Genomic DNA, 23,306 nt, shown 5'->3' with positions numbered 1-23,306 from the left:
TCGGCAGGCCGCAGGTTGAGTATAGCTATAGAGGTAAGAAACAGACACTCTATCACAATAATTTCGAGCTAAGAATTCATCATAAACATCTCTCTCTCTCTCTCTCTCTCTCTCTCTCTCTCTCTCTCTCTCTCTCCCCTCACCTGATGATGTTCTGCACGCTGATCTCGTTCCAGGCATCGTTGGAGGGTGCGAAGAGAGTGATGTCCTTGGCCATGGTGAGCTCGTTGAGGAACTGGTTATTCTCTCCCAGGTCCATTATCACCTCGTAGAACTTGCACAGGGGGCCATCTTCTTTTTCCTGCCACAGAAGAAAAATATAGTTATTCATAGCGGTTATTCATAAAAAACGATTTATTGATTTTTTTTGGTAAATTTTGAAAAGGTATTAACGGAATACTTAGAGATAATGCGGTGAATTTAAAAGTGACGGAATGTACAAAAATTCGGCGAGAAAGTAAGCATTAACTACAAGTTGAAATGTTTTTGAAAAAGTTTCATAACGCTGGAATAATTATAGCCAATTTAGTTTAAAAACATGCACAAAGTTACTTACAATTCCCTAAAGTTGTTAATTTCATGCAGAGTCCATCAAAGAATGCATTAACATAACATTAAAGTATGAAAATATTATTGACATTATAAGTGAGTAGTATACAATATACAGTAAGTACACAGAGAATAATTTATTAAGTCGGTTAAAAATTAGTACATCAATTCATACAAAATATTATCGCGTACGGTACCTATTAAGTATATGGTTTATGTCATACATTTATCCTCTAAAAGTCTCGATCATACTGTTATTATATAATTACTAGCTTTCCCGGCTAACGTTTCTTTGCCATATAAAGTATTTCGGCCGTATTATTTTATTGAAGTGACTAAATAAGTATGTCACCATGGCAACGTCCATCGCTATCCCGTCGCACAAACAATGGTCGCCGTCAGTCTCGAGTTGTAATAATTTACTATTATTTATTCAACAAATGCACTTATCAATATAAAAAGTACCCAGTAGCCGATTCTCAGACCCACTGAATATGAATATAAAATTTGGTTTAAATCAGTAAATCCGTTTCGGAGGAGTACGCGGCCTAACATTGTGACACGAGAATTTTATATCTGGGGGCACTGCAGTGCCCCCGCCAAGTCGAGCAAAAAAGCGGCACGGCCGTACCATCCTTTTCTCGAACCAATTCAGGCTCTTTTTGATCCCCTATAACTTCATTGTGGATAAATCAACAAGCCTGAATTTTCAGTTGCTAAGCAAGCATTGTATAAACACGGTATATTTAAAATTTCATTCAATTTGAACCAGTAGTTTAAGAACTGTAACTTGTTAAAGTTTCTTAATTTTGTCACTGACTGACTGACTGACCGATTACCAAAAGTCTAAGGCACTTCTAGCTGACATAGAACCTTCAAATTTAGAATATAATTAGTGTTTAGTGACTAGATACTTCTAGATAGTTCTAGATACACTAACTTCGTAAATAACTTTGTAATCCCATATAAATGTATCTATAGGATTACATGGTTACATTTTTTTTTTAATAAAATAAGGGGGCAAACGAGCTAACCCTGTTGGGTCACCTGTTGGAAAGCAACTTCCGTCGCCCATGGATACTCGCAGCATCAGAAGAGCTGCAGGTGCGTTGCCAGCCTTTTAAGAGGGAATAGGGTAATAGGGGATGGTAGGGATGGGAAGGGAAGGGAATAGGGGAGGATAGGGACGGGAATTGGGCCTCCGGTAAACTCACTCACTCGGCGAAACACAGCGCAAGCGCTGTTTCACGTCGGTTTTCTGTGAGAACGTGGTATTTCTCCAGTCGAGCCGGCCCATTCGTGCCGAAGCATGGCTCTCCCACGTATGCGGTTTATGAATCATTGTACCCGTACCATCAATATCTCCGGTTTATCGTCGGTAGAGAGATATCAAGCTAGTATTTGGTGTCTTAATTAAGGGAAAACCTAATAAGCATTTCATAATTACTATCCAGTTTTCTTCTTTTTTTCTGTAACTTCGTGAATAACCTTGTAATCCCATATATTACCCCCCTTACTAATAAACGCTGTATAAGCTTTGAATAGTTATACAGTGTTTTGTCTTCTTCAATCCAATTAAAAATGTCACTTGTGTGACAGGAACAAAACACTGTATATCTATACAAAGATTATACAACGTTTATTAGTAAGGGGGGATATGTATAAGATTACAAAGTTACATTAATTGCAATTTATAAATCATTGTACCGGTACCAACGATATTTTCGTACGTATATTCGAAGGAGTAATAGTTGTAGATAGGTATCTATATATTATATATATTATGAAGTGGAATTCAAAAATCGCGTAAAATACGAATATTCTTGAAAAAACCTCCTTTGGAAACCTGAAGTTTTTCCAAGACCAAAAGTAGCCTATGTTACTCTTTATTCTTTCAACTAAGTCTACGTCAAAAATCAAGTCGATTGGTTGCTTCGCTAGGCCGTGAAGGAAGGACAATCAAACAAACAAACAAACACACTTTCGCATTTATAATAACATTAGTATGGATATTGGATAGTCATGAAAGGCAGTAGTATAGTAATATTGTATACATAATGATTATATTATTATTAATTGTTAGTTTTATTTGTTTCTTATAAAAATCGTTATTGATATTTATAGTAGTAAAAGGTACCAAATAGGAGAAAAGTAGGACTCTACTCTATCGTAGGTATGCAACAGCTTACGTTTAAATTTTATTTTAATAAAGTATATTAATTAATTAAACTTACCAGGCATAATAATTGAAAACATAAAAAGATTTTCCACGAATCGCATGAAAGCTCCTCTGTATTAATCAATGTAATACGAGAAAACAATAGAAATATTGTACTATAGAAAAAAAAAACTATTGAATATTGCAATGGTTTTGTAATGGTACAATAAAAATGCTTTTAGCGGAAGTTGAAAACGATTGGCTTTATGAACTGTTTTTGCCGCGATCAAAAGCCCGTAAGGTTAGTCGTAAGAGTCTTAAATGAAAAGTTTTTGTACAAATCTAACCTTTCTTTCCCTTGTGGAATATGATTTATATTTCAGCAAATATTTTTCTAAAATACTTAGAAAAATATAATAGAGTTTTGTCTGAAAGAAAATAAAAGGTTTATCCATGTCAGAGACACAGGGAAATAATATTGTAACGATATGAAAAATAAAACGCTATTCATACATTCAAATCACCAGTTAACAAAACAACGTGTTCAGTGAATCTTTGAATAAATGAAACTACATAATATTTCATAACAATAAAATGTTGTCATCAAAATATTATACTCGTATTCTAATGAAAAAAGTCGAACACGCGTTATAGTAAATAGACTTAATATTACGGGTCACTTTATTGTCTTTTTATGGTTATTCTATCCCTAAAAAAAACTGTCTGTCAAAAAGTCGTATCAAGTTTGCACAAAAACCTTACCGCAATTTAATAAAAGTACTTAGGTTAATATGTTAATACGAGCGTGCTATGGTACGAGGTATATCCGCAGCCCTTCATAATATAATAAACATCACGAGTCTATTACACTCAAACTATATTTCAAACTAAATAATATACTGGCATATTACTCCATAAGTAATTCAGGATTTGTCGCTATATAATTCGCTTTCAATCTTAATATTAATGTGACTAGCTGTCTAAATAATTCAGCTCCGTGAAGATAGGTATATAGCCCAATAATTTATATACTAATGAAGATATATTATATTGATATTTGATGTAAGGCTTACGGCGGCTTCAGAGGTAGGTTCAAGTAATATATCATATCTTAAAACGAAGGTAACATCAAAGATCCTTTTGCATATATTACCTATATTTATAAGATACCTAAAATCAGGCTTAGATGCATACCTACAGCTGTATTAGTTCTTTAAATAAAAAGGCGAACGCAAAAAAATATTTTAAGAGGAAACGGCAAAGAATGAGCATAGATTAAAAGAGACGTCCTGTCATTTATCTCCTTAAGTCTTTTGTTAAGTCCTAGAGAAATCTAGGCATCTGCTCCGTCCACTTTATCCGACACTTCAGAATGAATAAATCTTTTCATTTACACGTTAAACTCGAGTAAGTTTTTGTGACAGTTAAAAAGTACTTTTCCATTTTTAAAACGATAAAATGATTTTATTGTTCCATAGCAATGAATGTTTCAGAGTAAATAAAAAGCCACGAAATGCTTATAAAACAGTAAGAATTAGTATTCAGCAAACAGCAACGGGATCGAAGATAAAATACAACCTCTAACCCTGGAGAATTAATCATTACGGTAGAGTTTGTTACTTAGTAGTTAGTACTTACTACTTAGGTATTGTTCATTGACGAGTACCATTAATAGAGGGTATCAATTTATAAAGCCTTTAGTATCCGCCTAGGGTTGTACAAAATTGGACTAGTCACTAGCGTTCCATGCGTACCAAACATTTGTATCAAAGTGAAACGCATCCCACTTACATACGAAACCAATCGAGCATACACAGAACCTAACGAGCAGAAACGTATGCCTCTACAGCCGCTCTAATAAATTGCCTAATTTGAGGCCAGGCCGTTCTTGACCACTAGTAGTAACCACTAACAATATATTCTAACCACTAACTACGTTTAACGTTTAATTAGCCAGGACTAATCAGGGTAGCGTACAACATCACTAAATCATGATCGCTCGCTGGCCGCTCCACTGTTGAACTAATATTGCTAATGAATTGAACAGTACAACCGACGTTATATTAACTAGATGGAACTACAACTTCAACATATTATTCTTACCTCGTCCTCGTCCTGTGCAAAACAAATCTACATATTATCACAAATCTTTATACTCATATTAAATACTTATTCACTATACTGTCTACTTAACTAAAGAAGGGAAGGTATGTATCGTGCGGACTAAGTATATAATATAAAAATATAAGAAAAATATTTTCATAGGAGAGAAAAAGATGGGCATGACAATGACGAATACTTTCAGATTTACCTTCATTGCCTTGTTTCCATTAAAATGAAAGCAAAAATTAACAACACAAAGAAAATTAAACGCACTCTTAAAAATTCAATACGAAACAGCAAAAGTTAGTTAGAGACGAGGAACAGAATACAATAAGCACTTAAATTGAAAAATGTATAACGGAGTTAAAAAGTTGTGTCACTCGTCGCCCGTCATATTTTACATGCATTGCGAAAGTTTTTCATTTCGTGCTTTATTAGTGTACTATTTTCGGTGTTCGCAATATTGTCGGAACAATAGGTGCTTCGTGAATGTGCTTCGGGTGTAATACTGTCTAAGGCAACGTGTACACTGGATTAAAGAGGTACCTTGAGGAAGTCGACGACGGTGGTGTCGACGACCATGAGCGGTCGCTGTATGAGGTGAACCACGCCGTTCTTGACGGGGATGTTGGCGCGCACGATGTCGGCCAGGACGACCCCGCGGCTGTGTTTAGCGTCCCCGGCGACCGTATTCGATTTCACGTAAGCTGTTTACGAACAACAAACTCGTTAAATAGATTAAGTAACTTCGCCTCGGTCTTTCTACCTGAGCAGTCAAAGTTCACAACTTAGAAAATTCCGTCGAACATCAGCATTAGGGTGAGCATTTAAACTTGCCACTAAACTGTTAATTGTTAGATAAAACATCTACTTAGAGGATTTAGATTTTAGCGTGTATGGTATGTCTGAGCATTATTTTTAAAAGAGGTTAGTTTCCGCTAGGGGTAAGTATAAATATTTAATACGCGACACCAGAGACACTGAAATAGATGGCTCTCGTGAATAATTGCTCGGGGCAAACATTTCGTCTCAATACCGGGGATCTAGGATTTAACGGAGCGTGAAATATGTGTCGCAATTCTAAATGCGGACCGCTCTGTTGCCGCTTTGTACGACAACAGACGAGGAACAGGAATATGTTGGGGAAACAAATAAGACCCGTCCTGCCCGGCTCGGATAACTTTGTACACAGTGAGAAAAATATGATTAGCATTTCTAAGACACGTCCTCGCAAACGGGCTGGCCGCCCGAACTCGAGACTCGAAGCGATTTGATGATGGTTTTAATGAAAATATACTTTTAATAAAGTACCGTGTACAAATTTCAAAGGCTAAATTGTTCAAACCATTCACATTTTTTAATTTATGAATATTTGTATTTTTAAGCTTGAAGTATACTATAATTTTAACGCTTAATTAAACTCAATTTCGGCGTTTACAGTTCACTGAATTCATACAAGCTTTATACTCCACGATTAATACGCAGGGATAATAAACCTTTAGCGAAGTTAGTTCGAGTAGAAACTCATTGAAAGTCGAAATGAAAAAAAGTCCCAGTGGTGGATAAAATTTGATAAAATTCATAAAATAACATTGCTACAAAGTACAAACATTTCTACAAAAAAGAGAATTCGTGGTTCTTGTGATACAACTTGGAGACAACCAGGCAGTAGGACGGATTGATAGCGAATCTTAGTAATCTAGGTCCTGTTTTTACCCTATGGGGTTCATCCATGAAGTGGGTATGTCAAACCTAAAGGTGGGTAGGAGGTCGACGAAGTTGACGAAGACAAGGGGGAGGGAGGAGGTCTAAAAATCATAAAAATCGTGTGACGTATTTTATGGATGTATCGAAAAGTATGGATGGGCGAAAAGCCAATAGACGTTCTTATTAAAAAACTCACTCAAGGTCTCTTTGCCGTTGACAGAGGTGCTGAAGGATATGATGACCTTGACGTTGTCGCTGAAGGCCATGCTCTCGTACTCCTGGCCGTCAGCAGTGGCCTGCGTGAACAGCACCTGGTGCGGGATCACGTGACCGTCCACCACCTTGCCGTCGATCAGGTCCGATCGGGTCGTTGGCTGGAAACGAAGATCTGTTAGCATTTCCGAATATTGGTAAAATTAAGAAATCCATACTAAGATTATAAATGTGAAAGTGTCTCTGTTTGTCTGTTACCCCTTCACGTCCAAACCGCTGAACCGATTTTGCTGAAATTTGGTATGGAAGTACTTCGAGTCCCGGGAAAGGACATATGATAAGTACTTTTTATTCCGAAAAAATATATGGTTCGCGCGCTATAAACGAATTTTGACGCAACGGAGTTGTGGGCATCATCTAGTTTAAGTAAACCCCGGACTTGAAACTCCAATAGTTTGTCAGGCATCAGAATGCAAAATATTGAACCGATCAAAGCACTTGCTTACAACCAATAGATAAACCCTCCAGCACTGTGCGGGCTGATAATAATAAACTCTCTAATTTATGTTAGCTTTCGATAACAAAAAAACTAGATCAAATTTGGCAGATACATACACACAGCCAGACAAACACGCGTCAAACTTATACACTCCTCTTTTTGGTCAGGGGTTCAAAAGGAGGACGGACAATTATTTTCGAATGTAGTGTTTTTTGCGTTTATCACGTTATAATGTGTTTATAATGGTAGATAGTAAGAAAAGAGTAAATTTTTTTTGTTACCTTGAACCCTTCGTCAACTGGAATAAAGAAGGTGTTTCTTCCGTCAGCGTTAAAAACTTGTTTCTTCTGCAATTGATTCACTTTTTGCCGGAATGATCTGTAATTAAAAAAAATTGTTAACACATACCTACTTAGAAAACATAAAACCTTCTTATATTATAAAGTAAGGCATTATCATATCACACGTAACGCATCCTTGTGATAAGAAACTCCATATAAACTATTACGTCACATCATTAATAACCATAAACTCGGCTGAAAAGTTGGGTGTATAGCAGGCTGTTTATAAAAAGGCGGGCCGATTGAAAGTGATGAGTCTGCATATTTATATCGCACGAGCCATCGCCTACTCGATTGAATATTACGAAACCATAAATATATTACACGAACGTCGAAAAACTTTTTGGTATTTTAACCGAAAATGCTCGGTAAGTAGTCGCTTTTTTATAAAATTGATGGTTAGGGGTGTTGAATGAAAAAGTAGCTAAACTCTTTACTTTTAATAGTTCATGGTAAAATATTATGTTTTCGTAGATGTGCTGTGTGCAAAAAGACGCGACGGTAGAAACCTGGGATATATACATTATACATAATATTATGATATATTATATTTAAATAATCGGCCAAGTGCGTCAGACTCGCGCACGAAGGGTACCGTACCATTATAGAGCATAATTAGGCCAAAAATTGTGTTTTTTGTATGGGAGCCATCCTTAATTTTTTATTTTATTTTAGTATTAAAATTGAATGTTAAAGTACCCATATAACTAAAGACTTTGAAAAAATTCAAGTATATTTTTGATATAGAGCAAAATAGGCCAAAAAAAATCACATTTATTGTATGGGGGCTACAATAAATGTGATTTTTTAAAATATTTATTTTATTTTGTTTTTAGTATTTGTTGTCATAGCGGCAATAGATATACACAACCTGTGACAATTTCAACTCTCTAGCTATTACTGTTCTTGAGTTACAGCCTGGAGACAGACAGACAAACAGACGAACAGACAGACATCGAAGTTTTAGTAATAGGGGTCCCTATTACTTTTTACCCTTTGGGTACGGAACTTAAAAAAAATAATACAGCTTTATTATTTTTTTATACGAAAAAAAAAAGATTAACCAAGTTCAATTTTAATACCATAGAAGCGAAACAGAGTGCACAAATACATTTTCCCCGGCACAAAAGCTAACAATGTTCGAATCCTAAAACACAATGAATTGACTAACGAAGCTCAAACTTTAAGCTCCGCGGACTGGACTAACAACCTATTCCTAGAGGCACTGTTCTAATAAACCCGTGTATCAATATTGAGAATTTGTTGTCGAGTGCTGAAACGCCTGAAACATCGCTGTGCCGTGTACACTCAAAATCGGGAGACAACTGACAAGGCACTACAATTCATGTTATGATAATATCGAGATATAATCGAGCGAAGCGAGCCCTATGTATGTCCCACACCCTGAACACTTTTGTGGTACACTTTACGGAAAAACTCATAGTAATTTTTATTTATTATATTATGTAGATGTGTTATCATCGGTCAGTCAGGGTTTGGTTACTATTAAAATATAAAAAAAAAACTGCTTTAAAGATTATTGGTTACTATTAAAATATTAAAAAAAAGCTGTCACGCAGCAAAACGACGCGAGCCCTCACAAACATGGGCGTACCGAGGGGGGGCCGGGGGGGGGGGGCATTTGCCGCCCCCCCCCCCCGATCATGTTGACGTCCCTACTAAGTATATTATCTAGTACTTTTATGTATAAAAATCAAAAATTAAGAAAACGAATTTTTGCCATTTGTTTGCAATACAATATTTATAGAATACTATACTATAGAACTATACTATAGAATACTGGATTCAGGAATATACCGTATACGTTGGTAATCTGCTTATAGCGTTCATTAGATCTAAGACTAGACTAAGATGCTTGTTTCACATGAAATCTGCATACTTAGAATACAGAATGGGAGTTTATTTATTTATTTAATATATATTTATAACTTTGATATTATTATTTTCTGAATTAAGTATATTTTCCTTAGCTTTTATTTTGACATCTTTGTCATGGTTAGTTTCTACTTCCCAGATAAGCTCGGAAGCTTTTGGAAATAAAGCTATATTTTAGTTCAACGAAGCCCAAAAACTAGATAAGTCCACAATATGTTTACGGAGCTAAGTTATAAGCAAGGTTGTTTTATTTTTTAGTCAAATAAACAAACAAACTGGCAAAGCTCCTACTTCCGATGGAGTTGATTTATTCTTGCGAGTATATACTCCATACTTATGTTCTGTTTACCCCAAGTTTTACTGCCAAGTTAAGCTCGGTGTGTTGTGAAAAATAACAAAATTATAATCATACTCTTACCCAAAAATTCGACGGAAGCTCGTTTCAGAGGAAAACTGTGTACTTACTTCATTTTCAATAAAATATATAGTTCCGCTCTCATACAGAAAATATCTAAAGACATTTACCCCATAATAATTTAGAGGAAAAAAACGCTCCAGCACTTGAGCACTCAAAATTCTTAAATGCTGCATGAGAACGTAATGGAAAATGGAGTCATTTTTATCACGAAAAAGAGATGGAACTGAAGGAAAGAAAAGTCTCGAAAGGAATGTAGTTACATATTTAAATATTTGCCGGTTAGAGTCAGGTAGCTGTGAGAGCATGAACTAATTATGTTTAACATCGCAGATTAAAACGTTATTTGACTTGCATTTCCTCCGCCGGCGCCGCGCCGGGACGAGAGGAATTCTATTTCTCTTGAATTTTACGATATTCTACAGAGGAATCTTCGGGAAACATCACATAATCACGTTAGAGTTTTTTATAGTCGCGAAACTTCAGTGCTCTCGGAGATGCCATTAAAATATTGGAATTTTAAGAGTTTTAAAACTTTTCGATGCACGTTTCTTGAGTTTGTTTATTTTAGCGCTGCAAAAAGTAAACATTTTATGAGTATAATATTATCTATTTATGTAATAAAATCAAAATAGGTATTATGGTCGATTTAAACTTATACGATTTTTATTTTAAGGAATGAGATGGATGAGGGCAAGAGAAAATATTAACAATTATTATAGTGAACATGAATCTCGCATTAATTAAAACCCTATATAGAATTATTATTGTTTCACCTAATTAAATTAATTGTATGTGTGCGTGACGTACTTTTTTACCGTTTCCTAATTAGATTTATTAAATCCGTATACACTTTACATTTTACATAAAGGGTTAAAAGGGTAAGCTCATGTAAAGGTAATAAAACTGTCAAATAAAGCCTGAAAACCGTGTAAAGTACTCCTTCAAAGAATAATTTTCGAAAGGACTTGAAAGTATGTTATAGCAACATACTATAGATACTAATCACGCAAAGCTTTTAAGAGAGGTTAACCAGATTTTTGTTGAAAGGATTAGGACTAGAGGGCATTACCTCTGTAACTCCCGTTCTTCTTGGTAAATAAGAAAACATACCGCTCGGTTATTGGTCACAATTCATAGTTTTATTCAAGTACGAGCTTTTGCCCGCGGCTTCGCTCGCGTTAAGAAGTATTATTATATATATACTTTCATCCCCTATTTTAACCCCTTGGGGTTGGAATTTATCAAAATCCTTTCTTAGCGGATGCCTACGTCATAACATCTATCTGCATGCAAAATTTCAGCCCGATCTGTCCAGTGGTTTGGGCTGTGCGTTGATAGATCCCCATGTCAGTCAGTCACCTTTGAGTTTTATATATATAGATTTGCCAATAAATGCGCGGTAAATCTCCGAATTCGAGTCGAACGGGAATTCTGAGTCACCCTTAAGAAGTCTTATAAGGCTCTCACCTCAACCGATGCTGTCCGATGTTGAAGACGTCAGAGTGTTCCAGGAACTGGTAGGCATTGGGGTTGTAGACGGGGGAGCCGATAGAGCTGGACCCGTGCGGCAGCAGCGGCTGCAGCACCTGGTCGATCACGTGCAGCACCTGTGAGATGAATCAGTTATAATACAATCTGATCCATTTTGATCCGAAATAAACTAAAATTAAAAGTCGTCATTTTTAAACCGCACGTCCGCACCGTCATTACATGCTAATATTTTCGAACATTTAAATGAAAATCAAAATCGGAAAAACTAATATCATAATATAACTTAGGTAGTATAGATTACATTGTTTAAATTAGTCACGTGTAAAAACAATTTTTGCTCGACTTGGCGGGGGCACTGCCATGCCCCCATAATGCATAATGCTAAAAGCGGTAAATCAAAACCTTTATTTTCGTTTGCCATTTTTTGCGCCATTTTACTTTTCATCTCGTTGTTCACTTAGTAAATGTCTTAACAATTAATTTATATCAATCCCAAAAGATAAACACTTTCGCAGAAGCTAATCGGGGAGGCTTACCAACGTTTAATAAAACGCAAAAAGCTGGCGAATTGAAATGACAAAATGAAAATAGCGGTTAAGCTGCTTACGAGTAACGCCGTAAATACGACAAACAAACCATTTATTTTCATTCGTTGATGTTTTATTCATGAAATCATGAATCGTCACGTGCTATAAGTTCGGGAATTTACAAAAAAAACTATAATTATCTGTGAAAATGCGTAAAGATAGTCTACCAATAATTATAGAGTTTGCAACATTTGACAACATTGTCTGTCTGTCTGTCTGGGTCTGATTAATCACTCAAATCAGGCTTTCAGTGCTGAAAAGTTAACACGAACGAAATGGTGATGTACAGGAGCCTTTTCCTGTACATCACCATTTCATTTCTCAGTCTCTATTTTAAACGTTATGGGTATTTTCGGGTGTAACATTTTTCGGCTTCATAATCCTTTACCCTATTTTGTTATGAATAAATTAATGTCCAACTTAAGAACCTTCACTTTTAGAGAATACGGCGATTTCCCAGCGAACGCCGTCGAGACAAATTAAATGTAAAATGTAAACACAAAGTCCCGAGTAAATCTTTCGACTGTTTAATAACCGTTTTAAATTGTTTCTTTTATTTGTTCGCGTTTCGAATTAAATTCGAACGAGCGACAAAGTTTCGGGGAGTGTCGTGTATTCTAAAATATGAAGGCTTGTTATTTAAATGCGGGTAACAGCTGTAACAGTGATTGATCCACATTGTGCTCTCGAATCCTCGCTGGAAAATTTCTTGTGAAGAGACATGGCCGCCCGAGCGTTTCATCTAATTAGTTTTCCCTTCAACTCAATAGCTGCCATTAAAAGTTGCTCGTATCCTATTTCACCCAACATTTAAACATAATCTCTAACATATTCGCATATTATGTAAGAGATTTTCCCGCAATACGAGGAAATGAGAAATTTCTTATGTGATATTTTGGGTTTGCGTTTAATAACTCGATCACTGCTAAAAGTATTATTGTTATTGTTTTATATTAAACGTTAAGTTCACTTTTAGATATTTTTTGAATTAATATCTAAGGAAAATATTTTTTCGAGAATATTCAATAATATCCTAATAATATGTCATATTATACTAAAATAATTTATCGAGTAACATGAGTTAGTTCTATCGCAACAAGTCAGTGTTTGCTTTTAATTTGGCATCGCTAAACGGTTTTTGTAGGGGGGTAACGTTGAATTGTAAAACGTGTTGATTTGTACGTTTAGGTATACAAAATGCTAAAATATGCTAATAACGAATTTATTCGCGAAGTTTATTTTTTATTGAGTAAGCTGTTTCAGGAAACAAACTTCCCTTTTGATCCTGCCGGTATTTTCATAAAGGCTGATGGCATCATCCAGTTTTGACTTGAAAACATAAACTTTGGACCATTTGTTCTATGTCTTCAACTGTACTAGTATATTTTATGCAACATTTAGGGCCTGTTTCACCACTTCCTGACAAGGCTATCCACCAATTAACTTGATAGATCAAGTATGGAGAATCTGTCAAAAAAGTTATGAATAGCCTATTAGGCACTTTATCAGAAACTGGTGAAACAGGCCCTTAGTGTGTCAAATAGTCAATACAAAATTGAAATAATGTTTTGTGAAAAAGTGTTGTTAGACTAAGCAAAAAAAAAACTTTCTAAGAATCGACGGTTCCTGTTGGTGGACTGGTCTCCTACCAGGAGATGAGTAGTAAGTCGCACACGGTGTCTTCGAGGGGAATGCACTCAAAGCATCAGGCAATAATGTTGAAACTTACTAGCAGCTTCCCGTTTCTGTTGATGGCTTGGTAGGAGCGCGAGATGATGACCTTGGCGTTGTTGGCGTAGATGTCGTCGTGCATGTTTTTTTGGAGGAGAATGGACTTAAACCATTAGATAATAAGGGTTAAACTTACTTGCAGCTTCCCGTTTCTGTTGGTGGCCTGGTAGGAGCGCGAGATGAGGACCTTGGCGTTGTTGGCGTGGATGTCGTCGTGCATGGTTTTTTGGAGGATAATGGACTTAAACCATTAGATAATAAGGGTTAAACTTACTTGCAGCTTCCCGTTTCTGTTGGTAGCCTGGTAGGAGCGCGAGATGAGGACCTTGGCGTTGTTGACGTAGATGTCGTCGTGCATGGTTTTTTGGAGGAGAATGGACTTAAACCATTAGATAATAAGGGTTAAACTTACTTGCAGCTTCCCGTTCCTGTTAGTGGCCTGGTAGGAGCGCGAGATGAGGACCTTGGCGTTGTTGACGTAGATGTCGTCGTGCATGGTGTCTCGTCGGCGCGTCACCCACAGTGGCGGGTTGCCGTCCAGCTCAGACGATATGGAGTAGTCCAGGTTCTTCAGTGTGGTAGCTAAATTGGCTGAAAGTAAACGCTTTGTTGGAATTTGTTATAACTTTTGAGTGACGATTCGAAAATTAATAACCCGAAACCCAAGTGTATGTTTATGTATATTCATGGAAAGTTATTTCTTATTTATTTTCAATTAATAAAACATTGTTAGCAAGAAATCTGATATAATTTAATGAATACTACATAACTACCGATCCATTCCGCATTCGCACATCAAAGTATTTTCATTTTATGCTTTTCGTCCATAATTTAAGTAGAACAATTTTTATAGACTACTACTTACTAGCTATATTATTCTAAAGCAATACAATATACATACATATGTGGTAGAGCACGAGCGAGTCGTCGAGCTCCTGCTTGTACCCCTGGAAGGCCTGGTTGGTGGGCGCGAACAGCGTCATCTGCCGGTACTGCAGACTCATGTTGGCCACCACGTTGCGCTCGAGGAGAGCCAGGAACTGGGGACAAGAGAGGTTAGTTCTTTAGATGTGCATATACAAGGTGATATAGTTTCGAAACTTTGGGGTATGAATAGAGAAGTGAGTTCTTGGGATGTGACTGAGACTATATTATTAATTATTATAGACTATATATAGAGTGATCATATTTTATTTCATTTAAAAACTTCATACTTCATACTGTTAGTCGAACCTGAGACTTAAAATCTATCTTCGTCTTAACTTATAAATAGAACTTAAATATTTCCGCAACGGAATACCCAAATAAGAAATTCGGTTATTTCCGTACACAATCCTATCGTCCTTATTATAAATAATATCTAGTAACAAGGACTTAAAATTATTGACGTTGCTGATGAACAAAGTCGTTAAACGCACAGTTAACGACTACAAATTACCAACTTTTACAATTTGTCAAGTTAATATTATTGCTTTATTATATTCGCCATAAATCTCGTTAAACAACTTCATTACAATGGGACCGATAAATTAAATGTTGACAAAAATATCGTACAAGTACCCCGGAACCCCACAGCCCCAGGGCTGTGGATTTAAAAATATGATTGTTCCCAGGAACAATCATATTTTTAAATCTTAAAATAATAATACAAAGACTGCCAAATACTTTTTTTTGCCTACAGTCTACACCATAGTCGGATAAGAATTACCTAGGTAGCCTAGTAAGCTCTCATTCTTTTTTTTAATTTAATATTGGTATTGGTATTTCGATACACTTATATTAATTATCGAGTCTGTGATAAATCAGTAATCCTATCCCTGTAAATATAATTTTCATATACTTAGGCATATTGTGTTTATGAAAATTTTTATATATTTAAAACAATTAACAGTTTAGTTAACCACAACGAAAAAAGTGACACAAGTCTAAGGCTGCGTCCCCATCAGACACGGCGCGGCGCCGGCACCGTGTTACGGCACGACTCCGCCACCGTGATACGGTACGGCGCCGCACCGTGTCACGGTGCCGCGTACGGTGTAGGGACGCACCATATATAGATATTTGCGCTCGAACGAGAGTGTTTGTCCAGACAAGCACTCTCGTTCGAGCGCAAATATCGACTGAATAGGGACGCATCGTACGCGGCACCGTGACACGGTGCGGCGCCGTACCGTATGGCTGTGTACCCATCAGACACGGCACGGCGCCGCTACCGTGTTACGGCACGTCGCCGCCACCGTGATACGGTACGGCGCCGCACCGTGACACGGGACCGTGTACGGTGCACCGCGCGCTCCTATTCTGGTGAAACTTCCGAACAAAATTTGTGTCCAAACTTAAACGAGGCATGATATGAAAATACATATCAAAGTCGCGTAATGCAAATATTGTCATGTATACCGAGGAAATTTTATCTATAGTAAATAATAGATAAAATTTCCTCGGTTTCTTTTTAACCGACTTCAAAAAATATTCAATGATTATTTTTCTATCTTCGTCTTAGTAACAACAAGAGAATAATTTTTTCGCGATCCATATCCATTATCCAGACAAGCACTCTAGTTCGAGCGCAAATATCGACTGAATAGGGACGCACCGTACGCGGCACCGTGACACGGTGCGGCGCCGTACCGTATCACGGTGGCGGCGTCGTGCCGTAACACGGTGCCGGCGCCGCGCCGTGTCTGATGGGGACAGAGCCTATCACGGTGGCGGCGCACAGTGGAAAATTTGGGTCCTTATCGGATCAAAAATCTGTAACTTCAAGGTTTTTCATCGTATTGTATTGAGATTTGGCACATGTATACAGTGATATACAAAGATTTTAAAAATAATCAATTTTTGTATTTTTTTTCATTGTATACATATTTATTTTAGGTTAAAAAAAAAGAAAAGATAAAAAAGTAATACGAGTAGTTTATTTTTTATAAATAAGTACTAATATGAGTAAAATTATACTTATCACACAAGCATAATAAAATACATAAAATTATAAAATCGTATAGTACCTATCTATGCCTCACACCAAACTAATTTATCTTAGATTAGACAAATCTTATAATATTATTGGTTTTATTCTAGGTTTTAGTTACTTATAATGTTATATCTAATTGTTATTATCCTCGCTATTCCTAACTAAAATTACTTCCGGTGTAAATGTAGGATCACCTTCAGGTACCACCTTCAAAAGACTTAGTGCCTCTTCATCAAGATCCTTCACATTTCTCACATAAGGTTTTCTTAAACTTGAAACGTATGGATCTGAAGTATATAGAAGCGTTTTAAATACGTCTTCATTTGTAGCTATACGGGAACATTTTCTGGCATGGTGCAGGCGCATATTTCTGTAGTCTTTATTGCGCGACTCTAGTGCATCTTCCGACAGTTGCCCAATAGGAAGAACAGAAAAATGTTTGATCACGCTTTCTCCGTGTATAAGTAATTTGTGCACGGAGGATGGCATGTAGTACCAATCATAGTCACTAACATAAATTCGCGCAGTTTCTAAGGCATAAACTCCAAATTTTTCGGGATCGATCATCATTCCAGAAGGTAGAGCTTGTAAAATAATATACAAGCGTTTAATCAATGTTTCATCAACACCTGTTATGTTCGCCGAGCAAGTGTAATTGTAAAAGAACCTTCGTGCTGTATTTCCATCACTTGAGTTTCCACTTAATTGACGAGGTTTGTCGATAATTAATCCTAGCTCTTCCCTGAAACGTTTTTGAACAAATTCCTTCTTTTCTTTCTTCAATTTCTTTTTTTCTTCTGTTGTAGCAGACCAAGTCTTAAAGTCAAGATTGTAGCAAATGTGTAATACCATTTCCATGCAGCGAATCCAGGCATGCAATGTGGATAATCCATATTGGTAAGCACTTTCATTTTCAGGTCTAGCAGTCACTTTTAATAGGTCATTCATAAGTCGAGGAGTAGCCCCACATATCGTGCACGTAGAACCCGATGGAGTTTCTGTTAGGACCTGAGCCACCTTACCATCAATCATTGTTAGAAAAAGTTCGTGCTTCACATTTACTGCAACACCATCTTTGTTTATTAATGACGGGCGTAAAGATTCAATTTGTCTGGTAATTTCGTCTACAACTGCCTTAGTTTTTTCAGGAGTTTCTTTACAAAATTCAATAGAAATGGGTCTACAATAACGAACAGATGAAGGTACTGGATTTTGCCAAATAATGGCTTGTGAGAGGTCATCAATTAATCTAATGGGAACTAATGAAGTGACGAACAGATTGGCATCTGAAATAGTTTTCCGATTCTTCTGGCAGTTTCTGCTTGTATTGACTTTGGCCAGATGAACCATCACATCCCCATTTACAGTAAAGGATTAAATTTCTGTGTTGTTCTAGGAAAACTGGATTAATTTTTAAAATTCTGGCAACTGTGTGGTCCAGTAAGTCTTGTATATTAATCACTTTAGCATAAGTATTTGTGATTTCGATTGTAGAAGATGGTGGATAGCAAGTTTGTTTTATTTCTTGTATTTTGTAATATGGGGGAAACATTGTACACTTTCTTTCGTTGGTTAAATTTCTTAGGTACATATATTGTGCTTTAGTTAGATCCAAATCAATAAAAGCACTCAATGCTTCTGTATCAGATAAAATCTTCATTTGGTTTGACTCTTTCCACATAGTCGAGAAAACTTTTTTCTTTTCGCTCTCAGAGTTTCTTAGCTCTTCAACAAGATGAGCCTCTGCATACTCACCTAAGGCCCGCAGTCCTTGCAAAAATGCGTTACAAATGTGCTCAAACCCATATTCTTCTAGTAAAAGAGTGTTTTTCCTTTTCTTTGTTGATTCTGAGGAGTCTCCATAAGCAATGCACGGTCTTCCTCGTTTACCAGAAGTTGATGGCAGTGAATGTGCTTCAGACTCCGGAAACTGTACTGAATATCCTGACTCCAGCCAGCTTGTATTATTTCGAATAAATTCGTCCTTTTTCCGTGATGCTTGAGCCCAGCGCTTATTGAAAGAAGGCAGAATATTTCTTTGAATGTCACCAATTACAAAACACAGGATGTTTTCAGAAACATTTAATGTTTGCTGTAGAACTATGGACAACGATTCCAAGGTTCTGCCACGCTCGATATAGGGAATGATGAAATCGCCCTTAGTACAGTTGAAAGTTGACATTTTAATGGAAATAACCAATTTAAATAAGTGTCACTCAATATGAAATACACGCTGAAGTGTGCAATTTGAAGATATTTGCTTCCCCTTATATACCTACTGGTTTTTTAGATATGAAATACGTACTAATATGAATGTTATGCATATTTACTCATGCACGACGAGTGCAAAATAGATGATAAGCTATTGCTATCAAAATATTGTGGTTAATATAGTTTTTGTAAACTATGTCAGCAGTAACCGCAAAAGATACCGAATTATCTACTCCGACCGCTATCACATTTTTTCCCATAACTTCCAGGACCGCAAACTTCCGCAGTGTTTTTGCAATTTTTTTAATTTTTCATTTATAAATAGTTAGGCTATCAAATAACACATAAAATTGCGCGTCGGGAGCCGTCGGTAAATGTGAAAACCTTCGACGAAAAAAAAAGAAAAGTGAAAAATAGGGTATGTCAATTTTTAAGTACTTACTCAAAAATAAAAAGCATATTAAAAAAAGTTAATAGCTCATTATTAAGAACATAAAATATCATTTTTAAAAATGTATAAAACCGCATGCATGAGCTAAATACTTTTTTCACAATATTCATTTGAATTACGTGTATGCAAACATTTGAATGAGCCATCCGCTACTTCAACTTACTTCAACCTATGAAAAAAAAATATTTATGCAGTTTTAGAACAAAAAAATGTCTGATTAGGATTATTTGGTTATTAGAGTATCGAATGCAATAAATGTTTCATTCAAATTGTGATATTTTTAAAATCCATTTATGATATGCTCTAGTTCTACCATTTTCCATAGTGCGGCGTCGTGCCGTAACACGGTGCCGGCGCCGCGCCGTGTCTGATGGGGACGCAGCCTAAACATTCAATAACCAACTAAAATACCCACATACGGTTGAGTAACTCCGCTCTATACCCGAAAAAGCCAATCAACATTGTGCTACGTCATATGCCTGGAGCCGTCAGGGCCGCAGTGACTATTCACCTCCGGCCTTACAAGGATATAAATAGAAATCACATTCTTATTGCTATCGGCTTAAGGACAAACAATAGGTTCCCACAAGCACACTGTCTGGCACCTCATCAGCATACTAATACTATCGCCAAATGCAGTCTTTAGCTTTGTTTGTGCTTGCCAAGTACGCAATACAACGACTGAGTTTTCCTCTACCTTTATTTTGTTGAAACTAAAGGCAACAAAAGATAAGCGCTAACCCCCTAATTCATATTAACTAATCTAATATTTATACAATGAACAATACACGGTTTGTTTGTCTTTTTCTGGCATATAGGCCATTACATGGCGGACAAAGACGGCGAACCTGGAATAAACGCTTAGTAAATATCTTTATAATTTAAGCAGCCTCTACACGTTGGCCGTGTTTGCCGAACAGAAGAGGACAGCGCTATACTAAAAAAAGAGATTGAATTATTTGCGTCTTTCTTTCTGGTATAGCGCCGTCCCCTTCTGTTCGGCAAACACGGCCAACGTGTAGAGGCTGCTTTAAGTTGGTAATTATTTTCTGACGATCTCCGCTTAGTTGCAGGCCCATGTTGGATGCGAGAAGCAGGAGATCGGTCATCTTGGCGTTCATTGAGAGAGGCCTATGTCCAGCAGTGGACGACTATAGGCTGATAATATGATGAAATATTTTCTGCGACATTATTTATGAAAAACTAAGCAAATAAAAGTTTATGTAAAATGCATGGAATACATATAATATTATTATTTATTACACAGAAATGCTAGGTCAAATTAATTATAGTAACCACCTCAAACTGTTGCCAATTAATATCACTAACTGAATAGGTAATTAACTGAAATGATTGTTCATGGAAAATGTAGACTTTTTTTGCTGCATTTATTTATTAAGATAATATTATATAGTTTGATAAAATTGGTAAATAATATTATACCTATTTTGTAAATGGGAAATTAATTTTATATTTATGGAGGTAGATATAAACGAAAGGTTAAAACTACCCCAGTCGATCCTTTGCCAAAAAAGGTAACGTTTATCAGGTTTATTATATATATTATGTAGTAATCATAATAAATGATGATTACTACAGGATTAGTTTAAATTATTATACAAAAGTTAACCCCTTAGGACTTAACCATCGACATAGTCTATATTACGAAATATTTAAAACTTTTCCATAACCAGTCTGGTTCCCCATTAGTCAACCCTACCTAACAAACTTTTAGTCACTGTCCCTTATCAAACGGTACCGAAACCTAGAAGTTACACAATATCCTAACAGGATAAAGCCTAGTAATAGAACACTCGATACACAGACCCTTTAGCAAAGACCTCTTCTTTATCGCTTCTTTAAATAGAGTCGCCGATCAAAATGTTTAAAATTGACACAAACGTTCGTTAATACATTGACATTCGACTCGTCAAAATTTGTCAGTTCCATACATTTTGATTATATTATAAAGAAGCGACAAAGGAAACTTCTTGGTTACAGGCTCTGCGTTACCGTCATTAAGTTACGGTCACCTGACCCCGACATGTTGTTGGCTAATTCTCCGCACTGCGGTCGCTGGATTTAACTAAATAATTCATCCATTATAAACTTTAGTTGTGTAATATTAAAAGTTTTAATCCTCCGGCATAAGCTAGAGTCGACGGCGAAATAGCAAGCAACAAAAAAATAAGGTTTTCGATTTATTTCCCTTTGCTATGAGAATATTTCCTAAAATATTTACATATGGGTTTACCTCTCTAAAAATAGCACATTTCATTCACGTTCACGATAAAATGAGACCGCACGACATAAACAGCCTGTTTCCGGGAAAACCACTGAATTTAATAAACGAATTTCTCGTACAAGGTAACCGTTTTTCCCGTAAATTAATAACAGCTTCCGGCGATCTATAAACCCCTCGGGGGGTTTAATCACGGCGCAATATCTATAAATCAACTCCAAATAATACGCGAATATTGAATTCTATCGAACTCCACCGGAACTATATTGTCAAAACATCCTTTTTATACGTGCTTCCTGTACCCATCTTCTTATTTTATTACGAAAACGTAATTTAATTAGTGTTTCATAACCTTTTGAATATTAATAGATTTTTTCGCGGAACACTTTTCTTACTTTTTTATTCCTGGCGTTTCGGCTACTTTCCAGCGGCCCTTCCAGTTATTTAAAACTATTCCCCGAATGTTCATAAATTATTATTAATTACCTGGATGACCGAGCTTTGCTCGGTATAGCAAACACTCATTGACTTCGTGTTACTAAACAACGCCATCTGCTGGAATAGCTTTAGCTGTTGTTGTGTCGTTAAAGCAATTAGTTGCTCACAAAATCGTATTATTATTCGCCAATAGATGTCAGGAAGAGTCATATTTTTCAGTTTATCGATTATCGATAAAACACGAATAAAAAGACATTTTCTAAAAATGATTCCTAGCTAGATCGATTTATCGCCCCCAAAATCCCCAATATACTAAATTTCATGAAAATCGTTGGAGCCGATTCCGAGATTCCAATTATATATTATAATTATATAATACAAGAATTGCTCGTTTAAAGATATGAGATATTTGTTTTCTGATCTACACAGGATTTCAAATATTCATTTAAATCTAAGATAAAATATGCATAAATAGAAGAAATACAATCCCTAATTGAAATACTAATAATATCATTATTAGTATTTCAATTAGGGATTGTATATTTTCTGCTTTCAATTATTTACTGCATAAAGTGAAATATAATTTAGAAAAAGTTTTATATTAACGAAGCTACGAAAAATGTTAAAAAAATGCAGTTTATTGTGACATATATAAATTAAATATTTAGATTAAAAGGGTCATATTATGTAATATTCAAGTACAATCACGTTCCAGCGAAGCGGAGACGGTATATTCATGAGTACAGGACATTCATACTCCAGATAGCTCGACGATACATTTTTCAGAAGGATTTGATGACAGGCTCAGCGATAAACTTTTCTGTTTATATTTTACAAGAAAAAGTAAAAAATCATAAGGTATTAGAATTATAAATCCTCTTAAATCTCTCTACTTTGAACACCTACTCTACGTTGCGTTTTTTCATCCTTTCATTCATAGGATTAAGGCAATATTTTTGTCAAGCTATTAAATTTTTTTTTTATGAAATAAGGGGACAAACGAGCAAACGGGTCACCTGATGGAAAGCAACTTCCGTCGCCCATGGACACTCGCAGCATCAGAAGAGCTGCAAGTGCGTTGCCGGCCTTTTAAAAGGGAATAGGGGAGGGTAGGGAAGGGAAGGGAAGGGAAGGGAAGGGAAGGGAAGGGAAGGGAAGGGAAGGGAAGGGAAGGGAATAGTTGAGGGTAGGGAAGGGAATAGGGTAGGGGTTAGGAGATTGGGCCTCCGGTAAACTCACTCACTCGGCGAAACACAGCGCAAGCGCTGTTTCACGCCGGTTTTCTGTGAGAACGTGG

The 23,306-nt window shown here is 36.3% G+C and overlaps 1 protein-coding gene across 7 annotated transcripts in view; it reads right to left on the bottom strand.

Annotated features, from left to right (window-relative positions):
* The window catches only part of LOC121726864 (fasciclin-1), an 83,268-nt gene that overhangs the window by 19,664 nt on the left and 40,298 nt on the right, over positions 1–23,306 (bottom strand). For 2 of the 7 annotated variants that reach the window (XM_042114478.1, XM_042114481.1), the window contains exons 2-11: positions 14,595–14,733; positions 14,106–14,284; positions 11,352–11,491; positions 7,511–7,607; positions 6,714–6,891; positions 5,357–5,517; positions 5,019–5,027; positions 4,811–4,837; positions 557–562; positions 144–301 (exon numbers count right to left, since the gene is read on the bottom strand). In XM_042114478.1, coding sequence (XP_041970412.1) covers positions 144–301; positions 557–562; positions 4,811–4,837; positions 5,019–5,027; positions 5,357–5,517; positions 6,714–6,891; positions 7,511–7,607; positions 11,352–11,491; positions 14,106–14,284; positions 14,595–14,733 — 1,094 coding nt within the window. The remainder of the gene's footprint in view (positions 1–143; positions 302–556; positions 563–4,810; positions 4,838–5,018; positions 5,028–5,356; positions 5,518–6,713; positions 6,892–7,510; positions 7,608–11,351; positions 11,492–14,105; positions 14,285–14,594; positions 14,734–23,306) is intronic. The other 5 variants (XM_042114482.1, XM_042114484.1, XM_042114483.1 and 2 more) reach the window with 3 other exon arrangements.

This window comes from Aricia agestis, chromosome 5 (assembly GCF_905147365.1).
Source record: "Aricia agestis chromosome 5, ilAriAges1.1, whole genome shotgun sequence".
Classification (NCBI taxonomy): Eukaryota; Metazoa; Arthropoda; class Insecta; order Lepidoptera; family Lycaenidae; genus Aricia; species Aricia agestis.
This window is presented reverse-complemented; position numbering and strand designations above follow the sequence as displayed.